The sequence below is a fragment of the Amblyraja radiata genome, chromosome 18, assembly GCF_010909765.2.
Source record: "Amblyraja radiata isolate CabotCenter1 chromosome 18, sAmbRad1.1.pri, whole genome shotgun sequence".
In the NCBI taxonomy this organism is placed as follows: Eukaryota; Metazoa; Chordata; class Chondrichthyes; order Rajiformes; family Rajidae; genus Amblyraja; species Amblyraja radiata.
The window spans coordinates 23,895,544-23,918,815 of record NC_045973.1 but is presented as its reverse complement, the minus strand read 5'-3'; the positions used below and the strand labels follow the sequence as shown (position 1 = coordinate 23,918,815).

General features: G+C 45.2%; 1 protein-coding gene across 1 annotated transcript; it reads right to left on the bottom strand.

Moving 5' to 3' along the window:
• Positions 1-8,778: 8,778 nt before the first annotated feature.
• Positions 8,779-22,660, bottom strand: abhd14b (abhydrolase domain containing 14B). The gene is made up of 4 exons (XM_033036855.1): positions 22,492-22,660; positions 14,633-14,864; positions 12,733-12,974; positions 8,779-11,343 (listed from the first exon to the last, which is right to left on the bottom strand). Exons 2-4 carry the CDS (start codon positions 14,838-14,840, stop codon positions 11,164-11,166), a joined length of 630 nt encoding a protein of 209 aa, XP_032892746.1. The 5' UTR covers positions 14,841-14,864; positions 22,492-22,660; the 3' UTR covers positions 8,779-11,163.
• Positions 22,661-23,272: the final 612 nt, after the last annotated feature.

Here is a 23,272-nt window from a genome sequence, read left to right as displayed (position 1 = left end):
GCCTGCGGCTCAGCCGGCCAATGAGAGGTGGGCGCTCGAGCGGGTGTGCCGGCGTCCACCAATGAGTGGAGGCCGTGTCGAGGGGGTGGGGGAATTCGTCAATGAGGGGAGGCCGTGCCGGGTTTGTCCACCAATGAGGGGAGGCCGTGCCTGGTTTGTCCACCAATGAAGGGAGGCCGTGCCGGGTTTGTCCACCAATGAGGGGAGGCCTGGAAGTGACAAGAAGGAGACGCCGCGGGGAGGAGGGGCGGAGACGCCGCGGGGAGGAGGGGCGGCGGGGAGGAGGGGCGGCGGGGAGGAGGGGCGGCGGGGAGGCGGGGAGGAGGGGCGGCGGGGAGGCGGGGCGGCGGGGAGGCGGGGCGGCGGGGAGGCGGGGCGGCGGGGAGGCGGGGAGGAGGGGCGGCGGGGAGGAGGGGCGGCGGGGAGGCGGGGCGGCGGGGAGGCGGGGCGGCGGGGAGGCGGGGCGGCGGGGAGGAGGGGCGGCGGGGAGGAGGGGCGGCGGGGAGGCGGGGCGGCGGGGAGGCGGGGAGGAGGGGCGGCGGGGAGGAGGGGCGGCGGGGAGGCGGGGCGGCGGGGCGGCGGGGCGGCGGGGCGGCGGGGCGGCGGGGCGGCGGGGCGGCGGGGCGGCGGGGCGGAGGGGCGGCGGGGCGGCGGGGCGGCGGGGCGGCGGGGCGGCGGGGAGGCGGGGCGGCGGGGAGGCGGGGCGGCGGGGAGGAGGGGCGGCGGGGCGGCGGCTGGGAGGAAGGTCACACCTGCTTGAAGGAGGGTCACCAAGAATGGCTGCTGCTGAGCCGTGGACAAGACCCAGGTGTGTTTGGAGAGAACGTGAATGTAAAGCAAGAAATCGCAGAGATTTGTTTTAGATACTGCAGGTTGGAAAACCGAACGAAACCCGAAGAGGGCGCTAATGTATTTTTGATTATTCTGTATCCTCTTTTTTTTTAAATTTCTATATTGCACTACTACTACGGACTGACGCAAAACTGCATTTCGTTGTACCCATACTCAGTATTTGTGCAATGACATTAAAGTTGAATTGAATTGAATTAAACAGAGTTGATCTGTAACACTGGACCATTCGTCTGGCTGTTTATGGAAGAAGAGTGGGTGAAAGTTGCCCTGACCTCACCCTGGAGCGCCACCCTTGTCAGCATCACCCCCTGCAGCGTTAAACTAGTTTTTTCTCCTCCTTAGAAACAAAGTGCTGGAATGACTCTGAAGAAGGGTCTCGACCCGAAACGTCGCCAATCCCTTCTCTCCATAGATGCTGCCTCACTCGCTGAGTTTCTCCAGCTTTTTTGTCTACTTTCGATTTTTCCAGCATCTGCAGTTGTTCTTTAAACATGCAGTATTTTTATATCATTTTTGATAGCATAATAGCAAGGTTCGTCACATACACTTGTTTACAGGGCTAACTATTATGATCCAACATTCCGTAACTTTTCATGGAGAAACAGGCTTCTTTATGTGGGAAGATTAAGGAGCCTCGGAGTAGCCTTGAGTTAATAAGCTCTTCTTTGTATTCCATGCTAAACAGGCTTGGTGCAGGTGACTCTTCGAGTAAAAAGTTCAATTCTCACAGAGTGAAGTGCTACCCATGTTGAAAGATAAAATGGAAGACAAAACAGCTCAGTTCTTCCCACAATTCCCACAACAAGATTTCGTTATCAGACACATATTCTGTGCCAAATTGATCAATCCCTTTTACAGCTCCTTTATCCGTGCTTCCCCCATGCCTACTGTGTCTACTGCTCTTTATATAACATTTTCTCATGTAACCATGGGTGCAACACCTCTCCTTCCATCTCTTTTTTCCCATCAGGCTTTCCCAGTGAAACAGAGATTCACTTGCACTTCTTCCTATCTAGTGCATTACATTTGACATTCACAATGTGATCTCTTCTTCCCAGGGAAAATCTAATTGAGATTGAGTGAACGCTTTGTGGAATACTCGTGCTTGTCTAAGGGCGTGATCCTGAGCTTCCATTTGCCTGTCACCAACCTACTCCTACTCTGACCCCTCTCTCTGTGGCTTCCTGCACTGTTGCAATGAGACTCCATGCATGTTTGAGGAATAACACCCCGTCTTTGCTGCCTGCGGACTTGATATCAAATTATCCAACCTTGGATAATTCCGTCTTTCTTTCTGTTCATGGTTATTTTTGCCTGCCACATTATTTTTTCTTTTTGTATAGTCTGGCCTACAACATTACCTAGACTAGACAACATGAACTGGAATAACTCAGCGGGTCAGGCACCATCTCTGTAGAACACGAAGGAGAGGCTCTTTTTCTGAATTCTGATGCAGTTTCATCCGGCGGAAACATTCTCTCTCCACAGCTGTTGCTTGACCAGCAATTTCATGGGGGGGGGGGGGGGGGGGGGGGTTGAGGTGGTAGGCAACTAGGTAAAATGGGATTTCCCTCTCAGCCCCATTCTCCTACCTTATCTCCATAACCTTGACATCCTATGTTCTGTAATGTGTGCAGTTTTGATTGTGTTGAGTGAAATTTGTGAGACACGATCTCCCATGCACAATACCATGCTAACTTTCTGAAATTGATAAGTGAAGTTCTGAAGGCTTTGGAAAGAATACGGAGGTTTACCAGAATGATATGTGGCAGATGGGCATTGGCTACAGGGTGAGGTTGGACAGACTTGGATTGTTTTCTCTGAATCACTGGAGGTTTGGGGGAGACTTGATAGGTATTTAAAATTCTGAAAGGTATGGAAAAATCTAATTCTAGAGGTCATATATTTACAGTGAGGGGATCAAAGTTTAAAGGAGATGTACTGGAAAGGTTTTTTTTTTACCCCAGGATGGTCAGCACGTGGAACGCGCTCATGCAGTGGTGGTTGGGGCGGATATGATAGTGGCATTTAAGAGACTTTATGATCAGCATATGAATATAAAGGTATATGGATTATGTGCAGGTATATATGAGATGGCCTTAGCATCATGTTTGGCACAGACATTGTGGGCTGAAGGACCTGTTCTTGTGCTGTACTGCTCTATGTTCTAAACTCCATTTGCCATTCCTCTGACCACTTACCCAGCTGATCAAGAACCTACTGTAATCCTTGACAACCATCTTGACTATTGTACCACCTATTTTAGAGTCATCTGAAACTTGCTAATCATGCATTGTACATGCTAATCCTGATCTCATCTGCAGTCTATCCAATGCATGTATATCTTATCCCTCAAAATCCTCTTCACTTGTGAAGACTTCAGTCTTGGAATCTTGTATTCTTCCTGCTCACACTATTGACTCGAGGAGTTCGGAGCAAGGGAGGGAATTTGTATGTCTAAAAAAAATATATAAATTCCCTCACTACATATAGTGCTGTAGGTTGGGCTGGTGTTGTGCCAAAAAGTGGTGATGGTCAGCAGGTTGAGGCTAAGGGAAAGGACAATAGTAAGCGTGGGGCATTTTTGAGAGTACGGTGATAATAGCAGGTTCTTCCATCAGTATTTCCACCAGACGGGCGACACGGTGTTGCAACGGTGGAGCTGCTGTCTTACAGCTCTAGGGATCCGGGTTCGATCCTGACTACGGGTGCTTCTCTGCACAAAGTTTGTACCTTCTTCCCATGACCTGCGTGGGTTTTCTCAGAATTCTTCGGTTTCCTCCCACGCTCCAGGGACGTGCAGGTTTGTAGGTTAATTGGCTTGGTATAAACTTAGAAGTTGTCCCTAATGTGGGATGGTGTAAGTGTGTAGGGATCGCTGGTCGTAGAGGACTCGGTGGGCCGAAGGGCCTGTTTCCGATAGTCCACAAATATAAAGCTTGCTGGTCTATAGATTCCAGGTTTTTCTTTGCACCTCTTCTTAAATAGAGGCGCATTAGCCATGCTCTAGTCTTTCGGCACCTCACGATGATTAGTATTTCTCAACCAGGTCTTTGCAATTTCTTCTTTAGCATCCCTGGATATATCTCATCAGGCCCAGGAAATGTATATACCTTCATACATCTTAGAAAAACGCAATATCTCCTCCACTGTATTACTCAACACATCTCCATTAACTGTCCCAAGTCCCTTAATTGCATCAATTTGAATTCTGATGGGCCCTATTCTCTCTTGTTCCCTTTAGTATAAAATATTTTCAGTTTCTCTTTAATCTTATCTGCCAGAGTTATCTCTTGCCCTTTTTTTGTTAGCTTATTCCTTCTTAATTATACTATTCAATCGCTATACTTCCCCATGGATACACTTGACTTCAGCTGCGTATACATGACCAAACTCCATTTTAAGTAACTCTTACATTTTCAATCTCTTACCTTGCCGGAGATGCGATTGTTTTCAGGGTCATATCTCCGGTCACTCTGCGGCCTAACATCGATGGAGCATGCTCGGACTGGCTTTGAGCCCCACTGTGGGGCATGGACTTAACATCTGAGCCGATTCGTTGACTGGGATCGCTCCAACTGCAGCCTGCAGACTTTACCATCGAGAGCTCGCAGTCTCGGGTAGAGACCGTAGATGTCGGGAGCTCCAACGACGCAGAGGTTTGACCAGCCCCGACCTGGTGTCCGATCGCCGGCGAGAGGGAGCTGAGATTCCCCCCCGATGCAGGAGCTGATCGCCCCAATGCGGAGAGCCCAAACGCCGCCGGCTATGGGGGTCAAGATCGTCCCCTCAACGGAAGGCTCAAGGCACCCGACCGCAGGAGAACAAAGAAGGGAAGAGATTGAACCTTTTTTTCGCCTTCCATCACAGTGAGGAATGTGGAGGAGTCACTGTGGTGGATGTTCATATTAAAATGTATTTTGTGTGTTCCGTTGCTTTTTATTTGTATGACTGATTGGCAAATGAAATTCCTCGTATATTGCAAAACATACTTGGCTTTTTATTATTGTATCGTATTATTGTATTCTTACTTCCCCTCCCCCACCCTAGTCATTCTACTAGTTCCACTGTTTGCATCCTTGTATCCCTGACATCAACACATCTTCCACAGCCAACAACCTAGACTAGACAACATGAACTGGAATAACTCAGCGGGTCAGGCACCATCTCTGTAGAACACGAAGGAGAGGCTCTTTTTCTGAATTCTGATGCAGTTTCATCCGGCGGAAACATTCTCTCTCCACAGCTGTTGCTTGACCAGCAATTTCATGGGGGGGGGGGGGGGGGGGGGGGTTGAGGTGGTAGGCAACTAGGTAAAATGGGATTTCCCTCTCAGCCCCATTCTCCTACCTTATCTCCATAACCTTGACATCCTATGTTCTGTAATGTGTGCAGTTTTGATTGTGTTGAGTGAAATTTGTGAGACACGATCTCCCATGCACAATACCATGCTAACTTTCTGAAATTGATAAGTGAAGTTCTGAAGGCTTTGGAAAGAATACGGAGGTTTACCAGAATGATATGTGGCAGATGGGCATTGGCTACAGGGTGAGGTTGGACAGACTTGGATTGTTTTCTCTGAATCACTGGAGGTTTGGGGGAGACTTGATAGGTATTTAAAATTCTGAAAGGTATGGAAAAATCTAATTCTAGAGGTCATATATTTACAGTGAGGGGATCAAAGTTTAAAGGAGATGTACTGGAAAGGTTTTTTTTTACCCCAGGATGGTCAGCACGTGGAACGCGCTCATGCAGTGGTGGTTGGGGCGGATATGATAGTGGCATTTAAGAGACTTTATGATCAGCATATGAATATAAAGGTATATGGATTATGTGCAGGTATATATGAGATGGCCTTAGCATCATGTTTGGCACAGACATTGTGGGCTGAAGGACCTGTTCTTGTGCTGTACTGCTCTATGTTCTAAACTCCATTTGCCATTCCTCTGACCACTTACCCAGCTGATCAAGAACCTACTGTAATCCTTGACAACCATCTTGACTATTGTACCACCTATTTTAGAGTCATCTGAAACTTGCTAATCATGCATTGTACATGCTAATCCTGATCTCATCTGCAGTCTATCCAATGCATGTATATCTTATCCCTCAAAATCCTCTTCACTTGTGAAGACTTCAGTCTTGGAATCTTGTATTCTTCCTGCTCACACTATTGACTCGAGGAGTTCGGAGCAAGGGAGGGAATTTGTATGTCTAAAAAAAATATATAAATTCCCTCACTACATATAGTGCTGTAGGTTGGGCTGGTGTTGTGCCAAAAAGTGGTGATGGTCAGCAGGTTGAGGCTAAGGGAAAGGACAATAGTAAGCGTGGGGCATTTTTGAGAGTACGGTGATAATAGCAGGTTCTTCCATCAGTATTTCCACCAGACGGGCGACACGGTGTTGCAACGGTGGAGCTGCTGTCTTACAGCTCTAGGGATCCGGGTTCGATCCTGACTACGGGTGCTTCTCTGCACAAAGTTTGTACCTTCTTCCCATGACCTGCGTGGGTTTTCTCAGAATTCTTCGGTTTCCTCCCACGCTCCAGGGACGTGCAGGTTTGTAGGTTAATTGGCTTGGTATAAACTTAGAAGTTGTCCCTAATGTGGGATGGTGTAAGTGTGTAGGGATCGCTGGTCGTAGAGGACTCGGTGGGCCGAAGGGCCTGTTTCCGATAGTCCACAAATATAAAGCTTGCTGGTCTATAGATTCCAGGTTTTTCTTTGCACCTCTTCTTAAATAGAGGCGCATTAGCCATGCTCTAGTCTTTCGGCACCTCACGATGATTAGTATTTCTCAACCAGGTCTTTGCAATTTCTTCTTTAGCATCCCTGGATATATCTCATCAGGCCCAGGAAATGTATATACCTTCATACATCTTAGAAAAACGCAATATCTCCTCCACTGTATTACTCAACACATCTCCATTAACTGTCCCAAGTCCCTTAATTGCATCAATTTGAATTCTGATGGGCCCTATTCTCTCTTGTTCCCTTTAGTATAAAATATTTTCAGTTTCTCTTTAATCTTATCTGCCAGAGTTATCTCTTGCCCTTTTTTTGTTAGCTTATTCCTTCTTAATTATACTATTCAATCGCTATACTTCCCCATGGATACACTTGACTTCAGCTGCGTATACATGACCAAACTCCATTTTAAGTAACTCTTACATTTTCAATCTCTTACCTTGCCGGAGATGCGATTGTTTTCAGGGTCATATCTCCAGTCACTCTGCGGCCTAACATCGATGGAGCGTGCTCGGACTGGCTTTGAGCCCCACTGTGGGGCATGGACTTAACATCTGAGCCGATTCGTTGACTGGGATCGCTCCAACTGCAGCCTGCAGACTTTACCATCGAGAGCTCGCAGTCTCGGGTAGAGACCGTAGATGTCGGGAGCTCCAACGACGCAGAGGTTTGACCAGCCCCGACCTGGTGTCCGATCGCCGGCGAGAGGGAGCTGAGATTCCCCCCCGATGCAGGAGCTGATCGCCCCAATGCGGAGAGCCCGAACGCCGCCGGCTATGGGGGTCAAGATCGTCCCCTCAACGGAAGGCTCAAGGCACCCGACCGCGGGAGAACAAAGAAGGGAAGAGATTGAACCTTTTTTTCGCCTTCCATCACAGTGAGGAATGTGGAGGAGTCACTGTGGTGGATGTTCATATTAAAATGTATTTTGTGTGTTCCGTTGCTTTTTATTTGTATGACTGATTGGCAAATGAAATTCCTCGTATATTGCAAAACATACTTGGCTTTTTATTATTGTATCGTATTATTGTATTCTTACTTCCCCTCCCCCACCCTAGTCATTCTACTAGTTCCACTGTTTGCATCCTTGTATCCCTGACATCAACACATCTTCCACAGCCAACAATGGACCATTATGGACTCCACCCTTCCTGGGGGTCATCTGTTGTCGGCCCTGTTTTGTTTTGGCCTTCTCTATCTTTTAATCTGAAGAAAGGATCCGACCCGCAAAGTTATTGTTTTTCTCCAAAGATGCTACCTGACCCGCTGAGTTATTCCAGCATTTTGTGTCTATCTCCATTTCTCTCATCATCTAGGGTTCCTTACTCATACCTTCCTTGCCCTTCACTCTAACAGGAACATACATACCATGAATTTTCACTACCATTCTTTTAAAAACATCCCATTTTTATAATGTCCCTTTGCCTGGAAATAACCTACTTCAATCAACTTTTGCAAGTTCTATCTAATAGTTGGCTTTGTCCTGATTTAGAACATTAATTTGTGGACCTTAAATATTAATATTTTAGAGCAAATACAACTGTAGTTGTTGGTCCCAATGGCACCTCAATCATTCATCCTGCCCAGTTAACTAAGAGATAAACCTTTACCCTCTCCCTTGTAAGGCCCTCTATATACAGTATTACCTGTGGAAACGTTTCTGATTCCACACTATCAAAGCCCTTGGCACAATGGCAGTCCCGGGCCATATTGTAACATTTAAAATACCCTAATATGACAACCCTATTAGTCTTTCAGCTGCCTGCAATCTCCCAGCATATTGGTTCCTCTAATTAGGTGCCTATAGTTCAAACCTACCAAGGTTTACAATATGGCAAATTTATAAACCTCAATCTTTTTCAAAGATTCTCATGATCATGGGATGAGTAAAGCCATTTTACTTCATGCATTATAAACAAAATTTCCTGGGGTGGAAGAAAGCAACCTTCACGTGCTCCGCCCTGTTTCGACGAATGTAATCAACCCGGCGTGCACAATCAAATAAGATCAACTTTAGGCTGTGCACGCCATATGCAAGAAGAACAACAACAACATTCCCTGTACTATTTGAGTCTTGTAAACTGCGTGTTCACATTTCCATTCTGATGTGGAACTTACACATGATGTTGATTTTTCTTTTTTGAGACTTTGATACGAATCATCACACTCTGCTACCATTTGGTTATGAATTGCTCTTTTTAATATTAGTGCGATGTTCGTGTAATTAGAGTTTATACCAATAATCAAGGTGATTATGGAAAGGCTGATCAAGGGGAAATGTTTTTGACTTTTCTACAAGCACTCAAAAATGATTAATGCATGTGTTCACATTTACAATTACTTTGGAAAGAGGAGCATCTGTATAATAAACAAGAGCTGGAGAGTTCAGATGTAGGTGCCAAATACAATTAGGTAAAATCTGAGATGGTTCCCCGAATATAATCATCAAGGAAGATGACGTTATAACTACCCATACATTCCAAGCCTCCAACATTGGCAATAACTCCTACCCCTGGGAAATAACTTTGTTAGTTGAGTAGACAACATGGGCCAACTAGAGATGTATTTCTACAACTTCTGTCCACAAACTTCATCCTGATAACTATTTTTGTAAAATGCACACATTTTGGTCTATGAGATTGAAATGCAACTTTCTCAGACAAGCAGTGGTAGTACAACTATCTGATTTTTACATTCCATTCCTCTAACAGAGTGCGTAACATGCTATCTGTCTGCTCCCAATCCCCTGGAAGGCACATTTAAATTCCAAACGGAACAGCTGAATGCAGATTGAGCTGCGCATTATTATCACTGCCCTCACTGTTATCACTCATACAATTGAGTTTTGAATCTTGTTTACGTTTGATTTATGTCATGGAAATTGTGCTGAGCTCAGGTCCTCCTTAACTGGAGACCTGTTTCTAACCATCACATTTCTTGGCTCTGCAAGTTAAGTTCTAGGCATGGTTGGTGTTCAATGAGAAAAACAAGATTGTAGCTCGAAGCCTCTGAGGCTTGGGTCACAGGGAAATACTGTAGATCCTGGTTTATGTTTACTCCAATAATCCACAGTATGTGTACCAATCACTTTACGTATACAGCTGCTGGCAATACAAGTATATCTTCTTTATGAATTGAAGGGAAGCCATGAATATGCTAAGATAAGCCAAAGTAAATCCACTCATCACCAATGCCTCTGTCAACACTCACTGTAACCTTGAAGGTTGGCAGTGCAAGATGTGTGTTTAGGATTCTGCCATCCCGCTCTTAATATCCATCAGCCATTTAGATGATTCAGCTGATCTACACCTCAACACTATTTCACATTGTTTGGTAACCCAACACCCTTGCCTCTCAGTGAAAACTACCAAATTGACATCTGAAAAATTCATTTGACTATTTTCCATCCTTCGTGGGTTCTTGAGCCATGTTAAAGTATTCAATTATCAGGTTTTCACCCAGCAAAATACACAATTCCCTGAGCAATTTTAAACAATTTTATCACTCCTATTCTTCTGTTCTCATTGTGGATGATCAGCCATGATCACATTGAAAGGTGGTGCTGGCTCAAGGGGACGAATGGCCTACTCCTGCACCTTTGGTCTGTTGTCATAGGAATCTTTCCACTGCCATGAAAGAGCACCAGGCAAGGAATTGGGTATCTACAAGGAAGATGTTACAATAGAAGCCAGAGTTACTGAGTGTCTCACCTCCAGATGCTTTGGGATACGAGTTTTAATGAACGAGCTGTCTTGCAACATCTGACTCCATACATGCCATTTTATATGAATTTGTGTCCAACAGGTGTTCTTGTCTCCTACCCATGATTAACAGGTATAGCATGAATAACAGGTATAGGCTGCTATCAAGTTAAAGACAGTAGCTGTAAGACTTGGAGTGACAATTTCAAACTGCATTGATACATTGACAGGATCTTCCACATGTGCGACGAGTAGTATCAACACTCTATTCTCCCCACTAAATTGAGCTTGGCTAACTGCAACCCTTTTTGGAGAGACTAGACTATAACGGAGTTGACCATCACAAGCCTCAACTGGCAGCCTTGGAGTTGTATGGTGAAGTTCAACATGCACCTCCCACTCTTGCTTCTAGATGATGCATGCCCAGCCCATTGGTGCTATGGTACAGTTGCTGCCTTAATAGACTGCATTCACTGAATCCTGCAGCAAACTGCATGGCTAACCTTTCAGCCAATAACTGGGCACAGAAGAGTAAAAGCCTTTCTTCACACATTCCTTTTGATGAATTTATGTAGCATGACTGAAGGAAACAAAAGTAATCTGACACAGGGACTGCAGATGCTGAAATTGTGATGTTTCTGTGCACAGTTCAGAGTCATCTATATTCACACACCTAAGTGCTGGTGAGCACAGGTGGATTGGCATGAAGGTCTGACCATAAGGTCGGAAGTTATAATAAATCTGCAACATTGGAGGAAAGATATAGGGGACTAAAAATGTTTTCTTATTGGCGCATTAATAAATGAATGATTAATATAAATCACTATTTCTACTGCTGTGGTCTCCGTCCAAGGTGGTTTATCACAGACCCTGCAGGAACTCCAGCACTGTCTGATGCCATTCCTCGGAATTACTCATGTAACAGGCATGGAGTGCCTCCTTCATTATGTGCACCTTGTGGTTAGACAGGTTTTTCAGATTGTTGAATGACGTCTCTCCCATTGGCTTATCCGCACCACCGTAGACTATCAGTGTTGGGGTCTGTCAAAAACAAAGCAGGGGTCAGTAACAGGCTCTGTATAGTTATCCAACTATTGAAACAATGCAAGTAGGATCCATTGTGGCATCTGACATCACTCTTCTACATTGTTCACTGCTCAGGTTTTTGAAGATCTCCAACAATTTATCAAGCGGCACTGCTTACGGACCATTTGAGCCAGTTTAACATCTTGTATTTATACTGCATGTTTAATGTCAAAACATTATCAAAGCAAGAGGTGGTAGGGAGGGTTGGGCTAATTTTTGCTTAAAGAGAGGTTTTATGGAGGAACAGGAGATTAGTGGAAGGTGCAGGAATCACATGCTGAGAGTGAGCACGCAAGTTTAAATTGAATTCAAGGCAAAGAAAAGACTTGAGTCAGGAAGAGTGAGTTTAGCGACATAAATTGTGGAGCTGAAGATGACAGACTAGTGGACATTTGTTACGTGGAGGATAAAAAATATTAAATCTAAGGCAGTGGGAATCTGTTCTAATTCCACATCTGCAGCGCTGTCTATCCTTACTTCAGTAATCTTAAGATTGACAGTATCAAGACACTGCTTTACTTGACACGCACCAGGGCTCTGCAAAGTTTAGCTGAAACTTTGTTGCCGACACCCTACCAGATCACCTGATTTTGGTTTCGCCAGATGCCTCAGAGGTCAAATTCTCATCCTCGAGTTTCAATGGATATTGTGTTGAAAGCTCAGCTCAGACCCAAATAGAACCTCAATGCTGAGAAGTTTTGGTTCAACCCCAGGCATAGGCTAAGAAGAATGTTTGGTACAGGGAGCAAAGATGGTGACTGGAGTTAATAAGAGCTGTTTGATAACTGGGTGCCAAGCAGAGCAGAGGTAGAGTGAAAAGTGGGCACCATTGGCATGCATCACCTCAATGCAGATAATTTTGGATGAGAAAAATTGGCCTCATACAGAACCTATGGCATTGTGGTGCGAATGGTGCAACAGTCCAAAGGGATGCTGGTATAGATATGGAAAGTGACCAAAGGCTTAATTGAGAGATACAGCGGGGAAAGCCGATCCTGTGCCCTACCAAGTCCACACCAACCAACGATCAACCGTACACTAGATCTATGCAACACACTAGGGACAATTTAGAGAAGCCAATTAGCCTAAAAACCTGCACTCCTTTGGAATGTGGGAGGAAACTGGACCACCAGTAGAGAGCCCATACGGACACAGGGAGAAAACACAATCTCTATACTTTTAGAACCTGTAGTCAGATTGAACCTGGGTCTCTAGCATTGTAAGGCAGCAACTCTACCGCTGCGCCACTGTGCCACCCCCTTGCTTCTTTGGGCATCAGATGTTGGAATATGCTGAGAATGTGAGATGCACTCTGCTGCACACTGTGTGATAGAGCCAACTTGCCTGTACATTCCTGTACTGCTCGTGGGAGAACTTCTCTGTGCAGATGGGAGCCACAGGAATGAAGCCCTTCACCATATCACTGTGGCCAAATAGGAATGGCAGTGAGTACATCCCACTCAGTGATGGACTGACTATCACCACCGGACCCAGCTCCAAACTCTTCAGTACGTCCAGCAGGAAACTGTCAGGAGCCAGATCTCCGACACTGGTTGGAGCAGTGGATTCATTCGACTTGCCTCTGCCTGGAAGCGGAGAGAAACAGTAGAAGAAAAGTTGGCCAGGTTATTTATAATATCCCTCACAGTAAAACAGATAGCCCAAGAACATAGTGTTCGAAGCCCTCAACTTAATTACCAGCTTTGCAGGTATTACTAATTTCAGACAGATTCTGAGTGTACTTACAGTGATTAAGTTATTGATCGCGCAACACTGACACCCTTTTAGAATGTGCTGCATCTATATGGATGGGGATTGATGTTACCACAGTGGCACAGATAATAAAGCTGCTGTCTCAGTCCTGGGCGCCAGGTTCGAACCCAACCTCTGATGCTCTCCGTGTGGAGTTTGCATGGTCTACATGTGACTGGATAGATTTCCTCTGACATCCCAAAGACATGAAGGTTGGTAGGTTAATTGCCCACTGTAAATCGGCCATGGAGTATAGGTTATAATTAAGGGCCTGTCCCACTTTCACGACCTAATTCACGACCTCTGCGAGGTCGTAGGTGGTCATAGGTAGGACGTAGGAAGGTCGTAGCAGGTTGTGATGCTAGTCGTAGGTACTCGTGGCATCTAATAGGTCAGGGCGTTTTTTCAACATGATGAAAAATGTCCACGAGTAAAAAATGTTGTGAATTAGGTCGTGAAAGTGGGACAGGCCCTTAAGACCTAGAATGGAGTTAATGGGAATGTAAGGACAAATAAGAGGTAAGGGTGGGATAAGTGTAAATGGGTGGTTGATGGTTAGTATCAAAGATACTAGAGGAGCTCCTCTAGTATCTTTGGTTAGTATGGTGGGCCACAAAGTCTGATTCTATGCCATATCTCCTTCAGACTAGAATATCTTTAAAAAAAATCACAAGGAATGATGTTTGCAGAGATACTGAAAACCTTTAAGGCAGTGGATCCAAATTTTAGGAAAGAAATGGGAGTGAGGAAAAACAGCAAATCAAAGAACTTCTAAAGGCATCATCAATAAACCACAGCACCTGACAAGGGCTGCTGACTCCAGAGCGAGCAGTCTGCACTGACCCTCACCCCCAAACCCATCCATTATCCACAGGGCTCATGTTGCTGATCTGGATGGATGTTTTATGAAAGAAATAATCACTAAAATAAGCGGAAGAAATGACTGAAATCTTATCAGCTTGCGTTTAACTCTGAAAGCAGTCTAATATGCTGCTAATGTTGCCATACAAGGACTTAAACAAGGTATTTCGCAATGACAGTGGGAGGAACATCGAATGGACAATAAAGCTTAAAACAAACACATAATTCTGCAAGTAACTCATGGGTACGACCTCATCAATTATGTCATTAGATTAATAATTTACATCGATGAATTCACAACCCACGATAGTTAAATAATCTGGTATCACAAGGATAACCAAGGATAATGTTTTACAGTAACCAATCAACTGGCCAACCAATGTCCTTCAGGGATGGAAGACTGCCACTGTTGTTTGGCAGCACTAAACACCATTCGGATGCACTCGGATACAACTGTTCTCTGAAGTAGCCATGTGGTTGTGCTGGGGATCAGAAATTAATGCCCTGATAATTCATCAAGGAAGCAAGACTGCTAACGTCAATGGGAAATGAGAGTAACCAGTGGGTGTGGCAGCCTTCAGTATGTTTGGCAAACCTCACTGTGACTGTGTTGATCAACTGGCCCTCTCACCTGGTAGGTCAATAGCCACAGCCTGGTATCCAGCCTCTGCCAGCTTATGGAGCGTTCCAAGATCCAGCCAAGTCTTTGAGGAGAAATTAATGCCATGGAGGAGCAGGACAGAAAGTCTGGGGGGCTGCTCAGTGGGGCTCACTCGTATGTAAAACAGCTCCTGTCCTTCAAATTCCACCTTGCCTTCCTTAACCTCAGGAGCCGCCATGGTCACCAGCAATGCAATCAAATCCTGCAAGAGGAAACAATGGGCATTGTAAAACATAGAAGGATACAAGTACAGCCCTATAGAGCACAATGTCCGTGCTGAACATGTTGCTAGGTTAAACTAATATCTCTGCCAGCATGTGATACATATCCCCCCATTTCTGCAATCATGTGCCTAATTAAAGCTTCTTAAATGCCACTATCGAATCTGCCTCCACCACTACCCCTGGCAGTGCATTCTAGGCACCCACCACTCCTCTGTGTAAAAAAACCTGCCCCACACATCCCCTTTAAATTCTACTCCTCTGACAGAGATATGCCCTCTCATCTTTGACATTTCCATCATGGCGAAAAGGTTCTGACTATCCTATCTATGCCTCTCATAAATTTATATCATATCAATGGTAGGACACAGAGGAAAACGCCCTCTATACCTCATTCAATAGGAAGTAACCTCTACCCTGACAAACGCTTCAGGGGCAGATTCGGCACCAGTTAAGTATGGAGGAAATTCTCACAGAACCAGTATAGCAGGTTATAAACAGTTTCTTCAGCATCGTTTCAGCAAATGTTTCCAAGCCAGTAACAGCATCAGGGAGATTCTCCCTCTACCCTCACTGTCCACAATCATGTATAGGACAGGTTAGATACAAAGTAAAACTCTTTCAACTACAAAATGTCAATAAGAAAAAAACTCCTCTCTCCTTCATGTGGTCAATCTCTGACATCACTTCCTTTTCTGGATCTCTGTATCCATTTAAAGAAATAGACTAGCTACCATCATCCATTACAAGCGTACCAAATCCCACCACTATCTCAAGTACTTTTCATTCTACCCTGCCTCCTGTAAAGATTCTATTCTGTTCTCTCAGTTGCTTCATGTCCGTATATTTGTTCCAAAGATGAGATTTTCCACACAGGTACTTCAGAAATATATTTTTTCCTTTAGCATGGCTTTCCTTCTATGATTGTCAACAAAGACCATGACTGCATCTCATCAATTTTCAAAGCCTTTGCCCTTACCTCCTCTCCCTTGGCACAAAACAAGGAATGTCCTGGACTTCATCTTCTACATGGATAGGACTGGTTTGGAGGGATATGGACCAAGCGCAGGCAGGTGGGACTAGTTGGTCGGTGTGGGCAAGTTGGGCTGAAGGGCCTGTTTCCACACTGTATCACTCTATGACTCTACCCACCCTGCCTCCACATTCAATAGAACATTCTCCACAATTTCCACCACCTGCTGCAAAGAGATTCCACTACCAGACACATCTGCCTTACAGCAAATGGGACTGTTCCAATTATGGCTGCCTGGACCATTCTTCTATTCCCACCAAACACCCACCTCCTTACGGAATTTGCCCTCACAACTGCAGACGATGCAAAACTCCTCCTCCCTTCCCACCATCTAGGGACCCACACTGTCGTTCAGGTGAAGCAGCAATTCACATGCACTTCTTCCAGTCTAATGTACTTCATTCACAATGTGGCCTCCTCCACACCAAAGAAGAAACCAAGCGATTGCGTGACCACTTTGCAGTACACCTCCATTCACTCCAGGGGTGATTTTGAGCTTCCTGTTGTGTTCCACGTTAATACTCCATCCCACTGCGACCTATTGGTCTGTGACCTTTTACAGTTAGCCCCATGAACAACACCTCGACACCTGTCTAGGCATATTGCAGCTTTTCTAAATATTGAATTCTGCAACTTCAGGTAACCTGGCTCCTTTGTATTGCCTAGTACATAGATCAGTATAGCACAGGAACAGGCCTTTTGGCCAATAATGTGTGCTAAACATGATGCTATGTTAATCTCATCTGCCTGCACGTATTCCTCCATTCCCTGCATATTCACGTGCCTATCTAAAATCATCTTAAATGCTGCTATTGTAACTGCCTCCACCATCACCCCTGGCGTCATGTTTCTGGTACCCTCTACTTTCTGAGTAAAAAACTTGCCCTGCACATCTCCTTTAAATTTGCCCTTCTCACATTAAAGCTGTGCCTCTATCTTTGCATTTCCACCCCAGCAAAAAACATTCTGACTCTACCATATCTATTCCCCTCATAAATGTTGTATATTTCTAACATGTCTCCCCTCAATCTCCAACTCTCAGTAGAAAACAATCCAAGTTTGTCTCCTCTCCAAAGCCTCCACGTCTTTTCCTGTAAAAGGATGACCAGAACTGCACACAATAATTCATACTTCATCAACTTCACGACTAATTTTCATCCTGCACTCAAATTCACTTGGACCATCTCCGACATCTCCCTACCTTTTCCAGATCTCCCAGACTCCATCACAGGAAACAGACTATTGACCGACATCTACCACAAACCTACTGACTCCCATAGCTATGTTGACTACACTTCTTCTCACCCTGCTTCCTGTAAAGACTATCCCATACTCCCAATTCCTCTGTCTACGCAGCATCTGCGCCCAGGATGAGATGTTCCATACCAGGGCATTGGAGATGTACTCATTCTTTAGGAAACGGGGATTCCCCTCTTCCATTATAGATGAAGCCCTCACTAGGGTCTCCTCAATGTCCCACAGCTCCGCTCTTGCTCCCCCTCTCCCCATTCGTAACAAGGACAGAGTCCCCCTTGTCCTCACCTCCCACCCCATCAGCCATTGCATACAGCATATAATCCTCCAACATTTTCGCCACCTCCAACGTGATCCCACTATTGGCCATATCTTCCCATCCCCACGCCTTTCTGCTTTCCGCAGAGATCTGAACCCAAACACCAAGTTGTAAGCGGCCAAAGGTGCGCATCCTACAGGACAGCCCCCACTCTCCTACGGCCACCCTCCGCCTCATCTCCCCCGTGCAGCCGCACTATGACGGGCTGTGGGTCGGGTGGAGCGAAGGTGTTGGACATGCTGGTCCCTCCGCCCACCCAGAGTTACTGACCGCTTCTTTAGATATGTTAAGAGAAAAAGAGTAGCAAAGTCAAATGTGGGTCCCTTAAGGCAGACATGGGTGAAATTATTATGGGCAACAAGGAAATGGCAGACGAGTTGAATAGGTACTTCGGATCTGTCTTCACTAAGGAAGACACAAACAATCTCCCAGATGTACTGGAGGACAGAGGATCTAAGGGGGTAGAGGAACTGAAAGAAATTTTCATTAGGCGAGAAATAGTATTGGGTAGGCTAATGGGACTGAAGGATGATAAATCCCCTGCACCTGATGGTCTGCATCCCAGGGTCCTCAGGGAGGTGGCTCTAGAAATAGTGGATGCATTGGTGATCATTTTCCAATGTTCAATAGATTCAGGATCAGTTCCTGTGGATTGGAGGATAGCTAATGTTATCCCACTTTTCAAGAAAGGAGAGAGAAAACTGGGAATTATAGACCAGTTAGCCTGACTTCGATGGTGGGAAAGATGCTGGAGTCAAGTATTAAAGAGGTAATAATGGGGCATTTGGATAACAGTAAAAGGATTAGTCCAAGTCAACATGGATTTATGAAAGGGAAATCATGCTTGACTAATCTTCTGGAATTTTTTGAGGATGTGACAAGTAAATTGGATGAAGCGGTGCCAGTGGATGTAGTGTATCTAGACTTTCAGAAAGCCTTTGATAAGGTCCCGCACGGGAGACTGGTGACTAAAATTAGAGCACATGGTATTGGTGGTAGGGTGTTGACATGGATAGAAAATTGGTTGGCAGACCGGAAGCAAAGAGTAGGAGTGAACGGGTCTTTTTCAGAATGGCAGGCAGTAGCGAGTGGAGTGCCGCAAAGCTCTGTGTTGGGGCCGCAACTGTTTACCATATATATTAATGATTTGGAAGAGGGAATTAGGAGCAACACTAGCAAGTTTGCAGATGACACAAAGCTGGGTGTAAGTGTGAACTGTGAAGAGGATGTTAGGAGGTTGCAGGGTGACCTGGACATGTTGAGTGAGTGGGTAGATGCGTGGCAGATGCAGTTTAATATAGATAAATGTGAGGTTATCCACTTTGGCGGCAAAAACAAGGGGGCAGATTATTATCTCAATGGGGTTAGGTTAGGTAAGGGGGAGGTGCAGCGAGACCTGGGCGTCCTTGTACTCCGGTCACTGAAAGTTGGCTTACAGGTACAGCAGGCAGTGAAGAAAGCTAATGGAATGATGGCCTTCATAACAAGAGGATTTCAGTATAGGAGTAAAGAGGTTCTTCTGTAGTTGTATAGGGCTCTATTGAGACCACATCTGGAGTATTGTGTACACTTTTGGTCTCCTAATTTGAGGAAGAACATCCTTGTGATTGAGGCAGTGCAGCGTAGGTTCACGAGATTGATCCCTGGGATGGCGGGACTGTCATATGAGGAAAGATTGAAAAGACTAGGCTTGTATTCACTGGAGTTTAGAAGGATGAGGGGGATCTTATAGAAACATATAAAATTATAAAAGGACTGGACAAGCTAGATGCAGGAAAAATGTTCCCAATGTTGGGCGAGTCCAGAACCAGGGGCCAAAGTCTTAGAATAAGGGGGAGGTCATTTAAGATTGAGGTGAGAAAAACCTTTTTCACCCAGAGAGTTGTGAATTTATGGAATTCCCTGCCACAGAGGGCAGTGGAGGCCAAGTCACTGGATGGATTTAAGAGAAAGTTAGATAGAGCTCTAGGGGCTAATGGAGTCAAGGGATTTGGGGAGAAGGCAGGCACGAGTTATTGATAGGGGACGATCAGCCATGATCACAATGAATGTCGGTGTTGGCTCGAAGGGCCGAATGGCCTCCTCCTGCACCTATTTTCTAAGTTTCCATGTTTCTATGTAACCAATTTTCTATCCATGTCATTACTCTAGACTACCCCCAATACCATGTGCCCTAATTTTGCCCACTAATCTCCCATGTGAGACCTTATCAAATGCTTTCTGAAAGTCCGGAAAGCAGGAATGGGGTACTGATTTGGGATGATCAGCCATGATCACATTGAATGCGGTGCTGGCTCGAAGGGCCTACTCCTGCACCTATTTTCTATGTTTCTAAACTCCATTTGCCATTTCTTCACCCATATATTTAACTAATCTAAATCTTTCCATATCCTTTGACAGAGTTCCTTGTCTGTCCGCAACTCCACCAATTTAAACTTACTAGCAATCTATCTACATTTACATCTATGTCGTCTATATACAAGTCATTTATATTACATTCACAAACAACAGAAGTCCTAGTTTAGATGCGTGTGGATCACCACTGGTCACAGACCTCCAGCCAGAATAACCCACTTACATCTCTACCCTCTCTCTTCTATGGATAAGCCATTTCTGTATAGGGTGATTTCACGAAAGGTCACTGGAGCGTAGATCCGCACCCACGTGACCGAAAATTTTAACTGGGGACAAGTGTCACTTCCGGTACATGTTAGTGAATGGGAAAACACGCACTTTCACACCCGTTAAAAACATCGAAAACGGCCAGGTTTTGAGCTGCAATTTACTGTACCAGTCGGGGTGACCGTGAGGCTCAGCTACCTAAATTTACAGTTAAAAAAAAAGATAGAAACTAAGGTAAATACAAGAGGGAGCTGAAGGTGCAGAAACGGCGGAAGTTGTTAGCGGACATTTTTCGTGGAGATTTAAAGATCCAAAATATCGGGAATTATCGCGTTTGCTCACTGCATTTCATCAAAAGTAAGGCATTATTGGCTTTGTTATCTTTATTCATTTGTTAGATGAAAAGTATTAAAAGTTAGAAATCCTTCAGTAAAATTGCAAAATCGCCCATGGTTCTCGGGTGGGTTTTAACATGCAAAATGAACACGCTTCACCATTAAATATCCGTGAATCATAAATGCGTCTTGAAATAAATTTTACTCAGATGCAAGCTAAGGAATGGTATAATTGTCAGCTGTTCATTTGACAAAATCAGGACATTTTATTATTAGCCAAAAAATGTCCTGATTTTGTCAAATTAACAGCTGACAATTATACCATTCCTTAGCTTGCATCTGAGTAAAATTTATTTCAAGACGCATTTATGATTCACGGATATTTAAATGGTGAATGGAGCTTCAGAAGCGTGTTCATTTTGCATGTTAAAACCCACCCGAGAACCATGGGCGATTTTGCAATTTTACTGACGGATTTCTAACTTTTAATACTTTTCATCTAACAAATGAATAAAGATAACAAAGCCAATAATGCCTTACTTTTGATGAAATGCAGCGAGCAAACGCGATAATTCCTGATATTTTGGATCTTTAAATCTCCACGAAAAATGTCCGCTAACAACTTCCGCCGTTTCTGCGCCTTCAGCTCCCTCTTGTATTTACCTTAGTTTCTATCTTTTTTTTTAACTGTAAATTTAGGTAGCTGTTTCTCACGGTCACCCCGACTGGCTCAGTAAATAAATTCGGTCACGTGGGTGCGAATCTACGCTCACGTGGGTGCGAATCTACGCTCCAGTGACCTTTCGTGAAATCACCCTATTAAGTCACCATGGATCCCATGCATCTTAAGCATCTGGATGAGCCTACCATGAGGAGCTTTATCAAATGCACATATACAAACATCCACGGAGCTACCCTCATCAACCACTTTCGTCACCTCCTCAAAATACTTTTGGTTAGAATGACCTGCAGTGGACAAAGCCAGGTTTACCCTTAAATATCATATTCTCTTCCAAATGGAAGTATAAGCGAGTTTGGTATTCCAATTGCGCATGCCCAGGTCATAGGTCACAAGCGAAAAACACTCTCGGCAGCCGTGCCCCATCAGTCCAGGCAGGGCTGTAGGTTAACCCGGCGAGACAGGCAGAGAGTTTTTGTCACTTGTGACCTTTGACAAATCCCATGATTCCTTGCGTTTTTCAGAATACCGAACTCGCTTAATAGTCACCTATCTCAGTATCTGTGAAATTCTCCCAGCTTTTTTCTGCCCTGTTTTTTCCTCTAAGAGTAGAGGGTATGCAAGATCTAACAGGCCTGGGCCATCTTTGTATTTCATGTTCTCACTTTCTAACTGCTCCCCTTCACTCATTGATTAGATAGCCTTATTTACAGTTTATCCCGGTTGTACCCTATCAGAGCCAAAGATACCAGAGGAGCTAGAGGAAGTATCTTTGATCAGAGCCACCCCCCTCCCGACCCTCCCCGCAGCATAAGCTTCTTCCTAATTCTAACCAAAGTTCTTCATCCTGAATGCTTATCTTGGGTTTTTTCCCCACGTACGCACACGACCTGCATTTTCTGTTTTATTCTAGATTTCCAGCATTTGTCGTTTTTGTTTCATTTTTCAAGAGGGAAAACATTATACGGTTAACATTATGATTGGAGACTGGAACCCGCGGCCAGGGGGAGCAGTGGAGGCGGACACCATGGTGGTGCGCAGAAAGAAGCTGGAAATTTTCTGAAAATTTGTAGAGCGGTGTGAGGGGGGAGGGGGGGGGGAACCAGGGAAGTGGAACTAGTTAGATTGTTTTTACTGGCAGCAAGTCCAGGTCGGAGACGTTCCACGCTGTAACCAGTCCGTGATTTCGTGGGTTTCAATTAAACCAAGCGGGCACTTTAGGAGTGCCAGGGCAGGGCAGGGCAGACGCCCTTTCTAAGTCCCCACCAAGTTTCAAGTTGAAAGTGAGCAGCCAAGACAATAAGAGCGCCACTTTGACTGCTGGAGCGACAGAGAGACCGAGTGAAGAGGAAGAGGTTGCACCAACCTCTTTTGAGTGGAGTGTTGAAGTTTCCCACTCCGCACCAAAGATCCTATAGCGAGATCTTTGCTCCGCACCACACTGCTGATCTCCAGCTCACCCCGGGACCGGGAGCAGCAATGGAGACGGCCTGCGGCTGCGCCCCCTGCTGTTCGCGACCAGCCTGCAGCCCGTCACTCCCAGCTCTCCGGGAGGAAGTTCTGCGCAAACTGTTTATATTGCAAGAGTGTCCCGAGTAACACTGCAAAGTCATCAACGGAGAGAAACCGCTATTCACGTGCAATGCGACGTTCTCACTGTTTCATTCGGTATGATTCAGGTCACAGTAGACCGAGGAAGAGAAACATTTTGGCAATTACTTAAACACAATATTTTCTGACTCGTGTGTCACAGGAAGTAGATTATCCCTACACCAAACCCCGCGATATTGAGTAGTTCTCTGTGGTTTTAAACTGAATAAGGGGGGTGGGGTGTCGAATGGGATAGTGGAGGATGGAGTTAAAGGGAAAGGGTTTCTTAAATGTGTGAGCGTAGAGAGAGAGGGGTGTAAAATGAGGGTAGAAGCAATAGGTAGCAAGGTGAAAAGTAAAAGTGGCAGGCAGACAAAACCAGGGCAAAAATCAAAAAGGGCCACTTTTCAACATAATTGTATAAGGGGTAAGAGTGTTGTAAAAACAAGCCTGAAGGCTTTGTGTCTCAATGCAAGGTGCATTCGTAATAAGGTGGATGAGTTGAATGTGCAGATAGCTATTAATGACTATGATATAGTTGGGATCACGGAGACATG